A 14,071-nucleotide genomic window follows, 5' to 3' on the forward strand; every position below is an offset into this window, starting at 1 on the left:
AGGTAACTGCGGAGATCAGCAGGGACAGGATAGGAATTGTAAGCTATGGTCAAGCTGTGGAGCCACCAACACAGGAGGGGGTTAAAAAGGCAATCAGTGAGCTGAAAAACGGTAAGGCTGCTGGAAAGGACGGTATCCCGGCTGAACTTCTAAAAGCGGGGAGCGAGCGGCTGTACGAAGCAATCCACCGGATCATTGACAGGATCTGGGAGGAAGAACAAATGCCGGAGGAGTGGTTGGATGGCCTCATTTGCCCAATTTTCAAAAAGGGACATCGACTGGAGTGAAAAAACTATCGAGGAATTACATTGCTCAATTCTGCCTACAAGGTGCTTTCCCGTATCCTGTTCTGCAGACTGAGACCGTTAGCGGAGTCCTTCGTCGGCGAGTATCAAGCTGGTTTTCGTGAGGGTCGCTCTACGACGGATCAGATGTTTACCCTGCGTCAGTTGCTAGACAAGTTCCAGGAGTACAACTTGCAGATACACCATTTGTTTGTGGACTTTAAAGCGGCGTACGATTCAGTCAAATGAAATGAGTTGTGGCAGATAATGCTAGAACATGGTTTTCCGACGAAGCTAGTTACGCTGATTCGTGCAACGCTGGACGGATCTGGACGGGCGGATGACGTCGATATTATCGGAATCAACCGTAGAGCAGTGGAAGAGGCCTTCAGGTCATTTAAAAGGGAACCGGCGAGATTGGGACTTGCCATTAACACCGCCAAAATGAAGTACATGGTTGCTGGTAGGGAACGTGGGAGGCCAAGTGGTGTTGGTGCTGAGGTGGAGTTAGTTGGGGAACGATATTAAGTAGTGGAGGAATTTATATACCTTGGTACACTCGTGACATGTGACAACGATGTAAGCCGCGAAGTGAAACGACGAGTTGCAGCCGCGAATCGGGCTTTCTACGGATTACGTAGCCAGCTGAAGTCCCGTAGTTTTTAAATTCGCACAAAACTGGCGCTCTACAGAACACTAATCCTGCCGGTGTCCCTTTACGGACACGAATCATGGACGCTAAAGGAAGCTGATCAGCGAGTGCTTGGGGTTTTTGAGCGTAAAATTCTGCGATCTATACTTGGTGGCAAAATGGAAAATGGAGTGTGGCGCAGACGCATGAATCACGAGCTGAACCAAGTATACAAATATGCTGATATAGTGAAGGTAGTGCAATCTGGCAGGCTGCGGTGGGCTGGACACGTGGCCAGAATGCCCGACGAAAGGGTAGCCAAAACTATTTTTAGCAAAGAACCAAGAAGAGGCCGTAGACTCCGAGGCAGTCCCCGCACCCGGTGGGTGTGTGTTGTCGAAGACGATGCACGTTCAGCTGGTGTTCGTGGGGATTGGAGAACGCCAAGACCGACGGTACTGGAGGACCATAATTCGTTCGGCGCAGGATCGGTATCGGACTGTTGCCACTAAAGTAAGTAAGTAACATAGTAGGGTACTGACCATGTTAAAATTTACTTGGCGATTCGTTCCATCGAGGATTGTCAGGCGAAATTTCAATGATCCGCATTGTCTCAAAGCACTCGATTGTGTGGGCCGTTTGATTCTCGAAAACGCATGTATTTAGTTTAGACTCTGCACTAACTCTATTGGAACCCCAAGTAACACACAAAACAAGTTAGAAAATAGTATTCGTAGAAAGTAGTCGCTTAAGAGTCCTATAAACGTACTTTGAAAACATATGTCGTTATTATTAAGGTTTTGAGATGTTTTGGGATAACATGAATTTATTTGACAGCTCATATCAAATGTATAATGTTTGTTTTGTCAACAAGTCAACACGAAGTTTTTATTATGTCTCCATTATTAAATTTAAACTACTGGAAGAACAAGTTGTAGCGTATTAAATTGGTATGAAATAACCTGATACATACTTCTTTCAATTCTTGTTTCATTAGACATCAAATTTTTGCGCTTTTCATGTAATAGAGAAGTTCCGATATATGTAATATTATACTGTTCTATAACAAGCTGTGTTGCTTGGGTCCTTCGAATTCAGCTAGTTCAGAGAAGGTTTATACGATTGGCTCTACGTAATCTATCTTGGCGTGACCCAAATAATTTGCCTTCGTATACTGACCGCTGTCGTTTGCATGGATTAGATACATTGGAATGTCGACGTAAGGTACAACTGTTAAACGGCGAAATTAACTTATCAAAATTATAGTTGGTTATGAATTTCCGCGCATCTGCATTACCCTGTTTCATCGTACCAAATTTGGCCGCAACGAACCAGTTACATCGTGTGACAGAGGTTGGTCGGAATAAGTTTGCCATAGATTGCGAGAGTAAGTTCGTTTAGACTTATAAGTCATTAAATGCTTTCTCAGATCATTTGTCGCCATCTATCGCCGCTAGTAAGCAGATTCGTGGGAAGTTATCAAGCCAGTGTTGTGGACGGGCGATGGATAACGCAGCAAATCTTTTTGCTGCGACAGAATGTACAAAAGTGCCGCGAATTCCAGGCCCCTACGCACGTTTTGAACGTCGTATGCTTAGGACTATCTTTGGCGGTGTGTGTGAGGGCGGTGTATGGAGGAGAAGTATGAACAACGAGCTGGCGCAGCTCATCGGAGAAACCAATATCCAGAAAGTTTCTAAAGCTGGAAGTTTACAATGGACGGGACATGTTGTGAGAATGCCGGACAACAACCCCGCAAAACTGGTTTTCGCCTCGAATCCGGTTGGTACCAGACACAGAGGTGCGTAGGGTGATCGATGGCTAGACCAAGTCGAGCAAGATCTGGAAAGTGTGAGACAGTTGAAAAATTGGAGACGCACAGCCACGGGCCGAGTTAGTTGGCAGAATATTATATTGCAGGTCAAATCATGAGGGACAGCGATTCAGGATAAATAAAGTAAGTAAGTAAAGCAAGGTTTTATTAAAAAAAACGGTCTGTTTTATAGAGTTTGTTCAGGTATCAGGTATCAGCATCTTTGGCTCGAGCAGCACGTTCCTCACAATCATGTGGAAGATTTGTGCCTTGCCCATCTTGCCCGTGTCATCATTTACCTGATGAGGACGGGAAGGAAAACAGGAGGAATAGGAAGGGGTGGATGAGGAATTTGGACAAACACAAACATATATATACCGAGAGATTTTTGTACCCCCGAAGGGATACTGCAATCCTTGGTAGTTAACTTATCAAAAGTACACCCCCTGGGGGGTATACTCATGATAAATAAGAGCTTATAGCTCAATACCGCTTTCGGTAAGGAACATCAAAATGTCTCGTAATTTTAGTTTCCTAAAATCCGATTCATTTAAGACGTAGGATCCAAAGATCCTATGACGCAATTGTGCTACTGCAGGACAGTTGCAAATTACGTGATATGGTGTACCGTTAAAAAAAAAAAAAAAAAAAAAAAAAAAAAAAAAAGTCCGTTTTTGTTACACCGCTATTGACGACATTCCAGGTGCTCTCCTCTCGACACATTTCATCCACTATGTAGTCCATCCACAAGCCAGGGGAGGCATCTCGCATCTTGAACAATCGAAGACCACGTGCTGTGGTGTTTCTACCTTACCTCTGCTTTCCAGACAGACTTGCGTTGCGGCGTGTCTGAACTGGCACGAAAATCAGCACTGAAATCAGCAAAGCCGACGATCACCGCGCCTCTAGGCAGCTTCAAAGACAGTTTACCGTTATACGTCCCGTTCTAAAGCATTGGGCCAAGGATGGAGCCTTGCGTAACACCCGACGTAATGTTCATCGTCTTACACCCCTTGGCGGTCTCGTAGACAAGCACCCGATTCCAGAAGCAACTCTTCAGAATCTTGCATAGATATCCTAGGAGCTGCATTCTATGCAGTGACTCGGCATCTGCCTCCCAGCCGACAAGTCCATTACCTGTATTGCAGCCATTACTGCTCAATCCTGCCCAGCTACCGTTACCAGATGGAACTCGGTACGGTTCTGCAATCATTGCGACATCACACAACGCTTTTGCTGTCGAGTGTTTCTAACGATTCGTCGTCCAGCTTTCGTTCAACAGGTAGCGAGCCCAAAGTTGTCTTAACTGGCCGAACCATCCTCTCCCAACAGCCTCCGATATGTAGTGGCGCTGCACTGGTGGGTTGAACTTCCACTGAGTAGTTGCATCCGTAAATGTACTTTCGAACATAGCACTAATCTTTGCAATTTGCTCCTTCAAATCTCTGCTGGCGCACACAAAAGTTCGTTCCCCGGTTCGAGTAGGGAGTAGATTTCCGCTGGCGAACCCCTACTAGCGATAAATCTGCGTATAGTGTTCTTACAGGAATCTGTCAACAAACTGTTTACTTGCTCCAGAGGAACAGAGACAGGTGAAAAGGGAGGCCCATCTCTTTTCGGTTCTTCGGATAGCCTTGACGAGATAGAGCCCAAAAATAGTACATCTCGACCAATGTAAAAGCTCGCACAAAAGGTGTCGCTTTGTAAAGCGTTTCCTCGTTAGTCACTCTTGCGTCAGTAACAGGTATGTGACATGATGTTCCCTTGGTGGGGCTTATGGTTTCGTTTGCAGCGCATTCGCAAGCTTTGATTCATGTATCAACTCTCAATACTCCATACTCGTCGATCACTGGTGCCAATTTACAGAGCAGACTCGAGCTTCCCAACTTACGAGCTTTAACTGTGTCGAGTTGTGTGTTCCGATTTAGAGCGATTACACCATCGCTCCGCCAAACGCTCCGCACGCCGGTACCTTTAAGGGAGCAGAACAACGCTTTCAAACCGTCAGCTTACGGTCCAGAATAACGCCAAGATCTTTAACATAGTTGACTAACTTCAACGCATGCCCATCAATACTATATTCAAAAGTAACCGGCGTTTCAAATCGTAAGCTAGTCGAAAGCCGTCGGTATAAGCTAGTCGGCAACCATTTTCTATGGGATCTGCTGGGTCTTTGACAACACTGCTGAATAGGAGAGGGCCAAGAGCGCTACCCTGTGGTACACCTGATTTGTTACTGAAAGTTGGGTATTATATTCGATCCAAGTTTTGCTTCCAAAGTTTTACCACTTCACACAATAATAATTTTAACCACGTAACAAACCGCTGTGGAGCTTCGAAACATACATTTTTTAAACAGAATGAAATGATCAATTCGATCAAATGCAACTTTCAGGTCTGTATAAATTGCATCAACTCGGTTCAATATCTCGAATGCAATCTGTCGTGAAATCCAGAAAGATCATGGTCCAACCGGGTCCAATCTGTGCTGATCGAATGATTGTAAAGGCCAACGTTTAACCTACGCTGTGCATCGTTTGAACGTTCAAAATCAAGCTTTCTTTTGGTTGGCTGTTTTGGCAGATTTCAGCCATGAACTGTTATCGAATTTACGTCACTACTGTCCAGTTGAGAAAGCTAATTCACCTTGGAAATAAACTGGGAACAGATGGGAAAAACAATTTTACCGTAAATTAGTTCACGCGTCGTAAATATCGCTCTGCCAACTAACACATATTCAAACTTATAAAACTAAAATTTGGCCTGTTGATTTTTGAAGGCTTAGTTCCAGTGTGCATCGGTCATTAAAGAAACTATAGCAACTAAATAGAAAACAATTAAAGCAAATACTCACATGATATCTCCCTCCTCCAGCTTTAAGTCGCACGACGGGTTGATGATCACGTAGGACAGATTGTTCCGCTTCTCACTCACATCGTCGTAGTCGATGCTGGGCAGATTGAGCGACTCCATGCGACTTCGCACCAGATTCGCTATCTCCGCCCGTTCGATTTGCTGCATGTGATTGTCGCGTGCTTCGTCGGCCATATTGATTGAGTACTGTTGGTTGGGGTTTTTTTTTGGGGTCAGGTTTCCCCGTGACCGGGCGAGGGGGAAAATTCGCCCCGAAAATTAGGTCGAATCGACATTCGATTTTATTTATCACACGCACGCAAATACACACACACACACGCGGACACATTCACGCACGACGCGACCACAAATAATCAATAGTGTCACAAGATTTAATGGGAGGAAGAAAAACAAGAAGAAAAAAGAAACAGAAAATTCCTTCAATTAGTCCAATTCGATTCGGAGTGATGATTGGGCGAAACACAACATCGGCATAGGGGCGGGCAGTTAGAGCTATCGAAAAAATCCAGGGTGAGGGAAGAATCAAGGTGTGCCATTTAAGGATGAGCAGTTAAACCTAGAGGTTTTTGGTTAAGCTGTACACGGAACTTTTTTTTTTGGATAGCAGTTTGGTAGTGATTAGTTTAGGCAATCGTAATTTACAGTTAGTATTCTTTTTTTTATAATATTAGTAAGAGTAGTAACACAAAACGACACAAAAATCAAACCGCAGATACGCAATCAACCAACAAATGGAAAAGGTGCAAATTTCGGTGCGCCCCGAATGGTGATGGATTTTGTTGGGTTGTTAGAACCTGTTGTTAGATGTGAGCAGATGTAGGTACGTGTTTGTGGCTGTGGTTGGTGTTTGTGTGTTATTTTTCTGTGACTGAACCGTTTACAAATTTGGTTCGATTCGTCGATGATATCCTCGTTCATGTAACAATAGAACACCGATAATGAGTTTTTGTTGTTTGCATGAATGAGCAGAACTAGCAAAACTGACAGCATTTTAACGACCTAAAGCCAATCAATAGATTTAGAATAGATGAGCATAGCATTGACTAATTCTAACAGAACGATCTACGTAACAAATTGAAAGAAAACGATTGACGAAAGAAACATTCTTCCTTGGATTGAGATTCAGCATTCACGGAACATGTAACTTGGAGATGCTTGGAATTACAGAAAAAAAGATTTTTTCATCGGGCTAAAATTTCAACCAATTGTTTAAGTTTAAAATTATATTTTCACTTATCTGGCAGTTCCGAGCAGACTTCTCATCTGTTTGCTTGTCATTGCAAGCGACATGTCATACGTACATTTTGTGATTTTACTTGGATACTGTTTTCATTTCATTCCGCTGCCTTCGGAAGGTGGACGGCCGGTCGGCCAACTCTTACAGTGAACGGCAGAAAACATTTGGGTTGCAACATACTTACCCCCGGCAATGCTTTTGCATGATCTGGGTTACGTCTGTTTTTAAATGGTGTTGTTAATCCGGACAGGCTGTTTGGCTTTACTTCGAAAGTGGCATTCACATTTGCAGTTATCGTAAATTGTTGGATGAGTAACGATGAGTGTGCATTTCGGTTTTTTTATGCATTGTGCAAGAATAATAATCTACAAAACTGTAACTTTGGACTTAATTGTTCTCACCATCGATTCTGTTTGAAAAATTCTGTTTAATGCAGTACTTGCATTATAGAAAATTACTTCTGCTTTGAATACAAGTTAATCAAAAAATTAGACATATCTTATCAACGGAGTTGTTGCTGATGAAAAATACAACATTAAAATATCATTGCTATTTTTTTAGGATCGACTATAACAAATTACGATTGTTTGACTTGAAAATATACCAATTTATATGAAATTTTGGCTTCAAGCGAAGCTGTTTTTTTGACTAGTTGGATCTACCTAATATTTCATCCGATCTGTGAGACCCCCAGAACAACAGTTTTGAAGGTTTACTGCTGAGTGTTGAATCGAAGACAAGTTTTAAGAAAGAAAACGAATGTGCAAAATACGTGCGAATACAATTAGAGAGGTAAAAAAAACACTTGAGAAAACAACAGATATTAAAAAATTTATAAAATCGACTGAAATATATAGGTTCAGTTTTGAGTACTATGCAAGGATGGACTTCAGATTACTTAATAAATTGTTATGCCAAATATTTGTTATAAGTGCCTAAATAGTCACAGAAATTTACCTCTAACAAACTATCTTTATAACTGTTTTTAGCAAAAATTTATTTATTTGCGAGCATCTTAGCGGAGTTTTCCAAAATAGAATAAAGCCGGGACATACTGCGGCACGTGCCTGATATTCTGCCATAAGATTTATTTTAAAACAAAAAAATATCTCAAGGTACAAGTACAAGGTCGGAAAATTTAATTTGTTCAACCGGTGTTTTCGGGCTGGTACCGACACACAAATGGTCGAATAACAAATAACCAGAAGTTGGAACACCGAGCATTGGCAAACGGTTTTCCTGTACCATCCTATACCCGCTAAATCGGCCACACTCAATATTCAATATTCAATTTTTGAACGAACTCCGATGTTCGCAATGAGGTTATGTTCGTGATAAAATATAATGCCGATGCATGCATTATCGGTAAGGTAGGCGAATAGTGTATGTTCATGAGGGACGTTCATCGATTCAAATCATTTTTTTGCGAATTCTCCAACCACTGCAAATAACCGAAATTCAAATGGCCGAATTTCAACAACTGTCACAGAAGGCCGAAATTGTATTTAACCGAATCACGAGAGGTCGAAACCTTATTTGACTAAGCCTCGAAAGGTTCAACATGAGAAGACGATTTATCTCGGTATCCTAAAATTGGAAATCACTTTATTCGAACAAAAACAAAATAAGTAGCACAACTAATTACTACAAAAAAAACATGCTCCAAAAACGCCTTTGTTAATAAAAGCGCAACTGCGTCAACAAAATTTTTGCCTGATCTTCTTACCGTGTCAGCAAATATATTATACTAGTTGAATTCGAATCTTACGATCCGGAAAATATAAATGTCTGTTCAGAATTCAGAAAACTGTGGATACATTCCATTGGCCAGTGTTTGCGAAGATGTTTAGTCTTTGTGATAGTTCTTTGAGTTCTTATATTGCATTATATAGCTCTAAGATGTTGCACATAAAAGAGTCAGCAGGAAACTGAAACAAATAGTTTTTATGGTCGTATTGGATTTTATTTAACTGAATAAAAACTTCTGGCTGTTTGCAACATTGATGTAGTTTGATTAGAGCAAAATGTTGCTTAGAAAATTCTCGATCGTTTGCTATCATTAACTCAAAGCAAAGCCTAGTTGCTACATTCCGTTATCGAAACTTGACCTTCTGTTTTTATACGACAGACTTCGCAGCCAGTTGTTAGAGTACAGGACAATTGCAGGGCCAGTTGCAACGATCCTATTGACTCTAACATCAACTCATTTTTTGAAATTTTGCGACTTGGTCCGATCTGATTTAACACCGACCATATGACGCGACAAGCAATCGAGTCAAGCAGTTGCATCGAGCAGTCGAGTCGAGCAGTCAAATTGTGTCGTCAAATCGAGCAGTTTAGTCGAGCAGTTAAATCAAGCTGTTCCGTCAAGCAGTCCGGTCGACCAGTCGAGACGAGCAGTCAAATCGTGCAGTTAAATCGAGCAGTACAGTCGAATAGTTCAATTGAGCAGTTAAGTCGAGTAGTCCAGTCGAGCACTTGAATTGAGTAGTCTAGTCGAGCACTTGAGTCGAGCAGCCGAATCGAATGGTTTAGTCAAGCGGTTAAGTCGAGCAGTTGAGTCGAGTAGTCCAGTTGAGTAGCTGAGTCGAGCAGTCGATTCGAGTAGTTGAGTTAAGTAGTCAAGTTGAGCAGTTGAATCGAGCAGTTAAGTCGAGCTGTCGGATCAAACAGAAGTCAAACAGTTGAGTCGAGCAGTCAAATCGTGCAGTTCAGATGAACAGTTAAATCAAGCTGTTCAGTCAAGCAGTTGAGTTCAGCAGTCGAGTTAAGTAATTGAGCCGAGCAGTCGAGTCAAGCAGTTTAATCGAGCAGTCCAGTCGAGCAGTTTAATCGAGCAGTCGAATCGAATGGTTTAGTCAAGCAGTCGGGTCAAGCAGTTGAGTCGAGCATTCATTCGAGCAGTCGAGTCGAACAGTTTATTCGAGCAGTTGAGTCGAGTAGTCCAGTTGAGTTGAGTAGTCCAGTTAAGTCGAGTAGTCGAGTCGAGTAGTTCAGTCGAGCAGTTAAGTCGAGCTATCGAATCAAACAGAAGTCAAGCAGTTGAGTCGAGCAGTCAAATCGTGCAGTTCAGATGAACAGTTAAATCAAGCAGTCCTGTCGAGCTGTTGAGTCGAGCAGTTAAGTAGGGCAGTTGAACCGAGCAGTTTAATCGAGCAGTTAAGTCGAGTAGTCTAGTCGAGCAGTCCAGTCGAGCAGTAAAGTCGAGCTGTCGAATCAAACAGTAAAGTCAAGCAGTTGAATCGAGCAGTCGGGTTGAGTGGCTAAGACGAGCAGTCTATTCGTGCTGTTGAATCAAGTTGTCAGTTGAGTCGAGCAATCAAATCGAGTAGTCTAGTCGAGCAGATGAATCGAGCAATCGGATTGAGCAGTTGAGTCGAACAGCCGATTCGAATAGTCCAATCGAGTAGTTGAGTCAAGCAGTTCATTCGAGCAGTCGAGTCGAACAGTTTAATCGAGTAGTCCAGTCGAGCAGTGGAATCAAGCAGTTGAATCGAGCAGTTGAGTCGAGCGTCGAATCGAACAGTTGAGTCGAGCATTCTAGTCGAGCAGTCCAGTCTAGCAGTCGAATCGAACAGCCCAGTCGAGCAGTTCAATCGTGCAATTAAGTCGAGCAGTCGGGTCGAGTAGTAAGTCAAGCAAATGTGTCAAGCAGTCGAATCGAGTAGTTAAATCGACTAGTCCACTCTAGCAGTTAAATCGAGCTGTTCAGTCAAGCAGTCAAGTCGATCTGTCCAATCAAGCAGTTGAGTCGAGCGGACGCATCGAACAGTTCAGTTAAGCAGTCCAGTCGAGCAATCAAATCGAGCTGTCTAATCGACCAGTCCAATCGAGCAGTCTAGTCAACCAGCTGAGCAATCAAGCAGTCCAGTAGTCGACCAGTGAGGTGACTGAGAATACAACCCATTGCTACAAAAGCATGACGTCCTGTGAGGGACCTGTTTTTAGTTACCGATAAGCCTCTTTATGACGTCCAGTCAGAGACCTGGTTTTCGATACAGACATAAGCCTCTTATATAAATAACTCTCGCTCGGTCTGTTTGACGTTTTGTTTAGCCGCCCTTTTCTAATGTTGGTCGACAAATGAAAAAGAAAATAGTCCAAAATGTATACAAAGGCGCCGGTATCTGTCAATTGACAGCATGATGATTTGGTCAATTTCATGAGAGCAAAAGCGATAGAACTTCTTAATCGTGAATTGAAGGTAGAACCAACAAAACGGCGAATGTCGCAAGCGTGAACAAACCGAGCGAGAGCTGATTTTCTTAAGCTGGTCCCTCTCCCGTTTTGTTTTGTGTTTGCGACTAAACGCGTAAACCAACCGTCAGAGGTGGGCACAATTCCGCTAATTCGCTAACAGCTAATTAGCTCAGCTAACATTTTGGTTAGCGGTTAGCGTTTTCGCTAATTTTTATAACCGTTAGCGTTTTTATTAGCTTCCGCTAAATTTATGTACCGCTAAATAAACCGCTAACTTTTTTTGGCAATCGGCAATTAAATCGAAGGATTCTAAATTCCAAAATGTTGTACGCACTTTACCAGCCGAGAGCCGGGCTGGCCCTTGCTGTATCAACAATTCCTCTCCATTGACTCGGTTCTGGGCTACTCGTCGCCAATTCGCTGAGCGTCTCGACACACGCAAATCGGCTTCAACCTGGTTAAGCCATTTAGCACGTCGAGCCCCTATATTCATGATGCCGGTGGGGTTTTTGAAGAGAATGGATTTCATTGCACAGTCATCCGGCATCGTTGCGACGTGGCTGGCCCACCGTAGTCTCCCAACTTTCGCCAGGCGTACGATAAATAGTGCCTGCAATCCGTGGTTCATATGCCTCCGCCACTCTCCGCTATCCGTTTATGCTCCGCCAAAAATAGTCCGCCAATACGGCAGGTGCACGTAAGCAATCCAAAGAAAACGTTATTTGGAAAGCTTTCACAAAATTTTTCTCAACGATCGAAAACTTCAATCAAAAATCGAGAAAACTATGTCTTGCCACATGGAAATACATGTTTACCTTTTTTTAATGTGCTAATGTGGTAAGCGATAATGGTCTTTAAACATTTTTCGTGAATGCCTGCAATTTTTTTCACGGAATTAATTCATGTACAGTGGACCCCCGTTCGTTTGAACGATTCCTCATGCAAACTAACGGGGTTCGTTTTTAATTTGCACAACTAGCAACCCTAAATATACTGAAACTTGAATGAACTGGCCGCCCTGCTCTTTGTTATTGTTTTGGTGGTTTCATTTAGTCTCGTTTAGTTGGTAGTTGCAAGCAGCGAATATGTTATTCTCCGATCGGATTTCTATCGTAATCGTTGGGAAACGAAATGTGAAACTGATTAAATTAGGATTAAACACGCTAGATCAGTACAAACAAATCGTGTTTATGTGCATTGTCTGCGAAGGCAAATGATGCCATGTTGAGAATGACATTTGAACCATTTTTAATTTAGACTAATCTCAAGTTTTTAGTCTTGACCTTGAAATGAGGTCATACATATATTAATATTTTTTTGAAACGATGGTTCTACAATTGATGAAGGGACAGTAGGGGAAAGAAATGAAAATTTTTTTTTGGTGAAGGAGGGGAAGAGCGGAAAAGAAGGGGGGGGGGGTATTGGTAGCTATGCTTGACAAGTAGTCATTTTGACTCCTACCTGGGTGTTGTGGGTTCGAATCCGGTTGTAATCTCTGATTATAGCTTGGTTCGACTCATGCACCTTCCAGCATTGGACAAAAGACAGGAGTCACAACGACAACTTGTTAAGCATAGCTACCAATACCCCCCCCCCTTCCTTTCTGCTCTTCCCCTCCTTCACCAAAAAATTTTCATTTCTTTCCCCTACCGTCCCTTCATCAATTGTAGAACCATCGTTTCAAAAAAATACATTTTTAATTTGCACATTGTGCAAACCAGCGGGGTTCAAATTAAAAAGTGTTCAGATTAAAAACGGTCAAACGAACGGGGGTCCTCGGTACTTTTTCTTAAACCTTTGCAACGATGGTTTTCTTTTATTGCCGAAATTAGCACTGATCAAAGTATTGCCAAATCTACAGTGCTAACAAATTTAGCGGTTAGCGGTTAGCGTTAGCTTCCGCTAAATTTTTGGGTAATTTAGCGGTTAGCGGTTATCGAAGCTAACGTTCTGATTTAGCGGATTAGCTGCTAGCGAAGCTAACATTTCGGTTAGCGGTGCCCACCTCTGCCAACCGTCAAACAGACCGAGCGAGAGTTATTATTTGCTGGAGCAGCATAGGAAAATGAACTCTCACTCGTTCTGTTTGACAGTTGGCTTATCCGCCCTTTCCGACATTTTGCCGTCAAATGACACCACTTGGTGGTTTGTTTACATGTTTTTTGTCACATCCAGCGGTTTCGATTTGGAATTTCGTGAAGGATTACGGCATCAGTTGTTTTAAAATGCATGTTTTTTTTTATATTTGTCGGTTGGTTTTTAATCTTTGACTATTTATTTTGAAATTCTGACCCTTTAATTTTTGGGCTTTGGGTTTTGAGAAAGGTTAAATCAGCCAGCCAGCTTCGGCAACTTGAAAATTTATAGCCATGAACAGAAGACCTAACATTTTACTATCAAATCATCGTGATCGACTTGTATTATAACGACCGTAATAAGCAAATCCATGATGAGTATAAAGGTCATTAAGAACTTGACCTTTCTTTATCGACAGACTTCGTAGCCGGTTATTAGAGTACAGAATATATGTGGGACTAGTGTAACGATCCTACTGACTCTATAGCAGCGCACTGCCCAACCGAAAATCGTACATACGACGGCGGGCTTGTTAGGCCAGCATCGTACCCCAATAGATCATTTTGCGATGACGTCATTTTGCCGTCAAATGACACCACTTGGTGGTTTGTTTACATGTTTTTGTCACATCCAGCGGTTTCGATTTGAAATTTCATGAAGAATTACTGCAACAGGTGCTATAAAATGCATGTAAGGTGCTTTCTCTTAAATAAAAACTATAATTTTTTATCATTATCTGCCGGACAAAGATAGAAAACTCAATTCAAACTTTAACACCATGTAAACAAACCACCAAGTGCTGTCAAAAAAGTGTGGTTAGGAGCTCCCGTGTAATGATCTATAAGCTAACTGGACGGGCAACCATAGCCAAATATCCAAAAATTAAATAATTAATTTTCAGCAGTTTCCGCAGTTGTGTAGCATATACGCATTAAATTTTATTGGGTATACTGGAA

The 14,071-nt window shown here is 42.2% G+C and overlaps 1 protein-coding gene across 1 annotated transcript in view; it reads right to left on the bottom strand.

Moving 5' to 3' along the window:
• LOC128734140 (potassium channel subfamily T member 2) overlaps window positions 1–14,071 on the bottom strand; it is a 164,157-nt gene that overhangs the window by 4,480 nt on the left and 145,606 nt on the right. The window contains exon 25 of the mRNA XM_053828177.1: window positions 5,583–5,788. Coding sequence (XP_053684152.1) covers window positions 5,583–5,788 — 206 coding nt within the window. The remainder of the gene's footprint in view (window positions 1–5,582; window positions 5,789–14,071) is intronic.

This window comes from Sabethes cyaneus, chromosome 2, assembly GCF_943734655.1.
Source record: "Sabethes cyaneus chromosome 2, idSabCyanKW18_F2, whole genome shotgun sequence".
NCBI lineage: Eukaryota > Metazoa > Arthropoda > Insecta > Diptera > Culicidae > Sabethes > Sabethes cyaneus.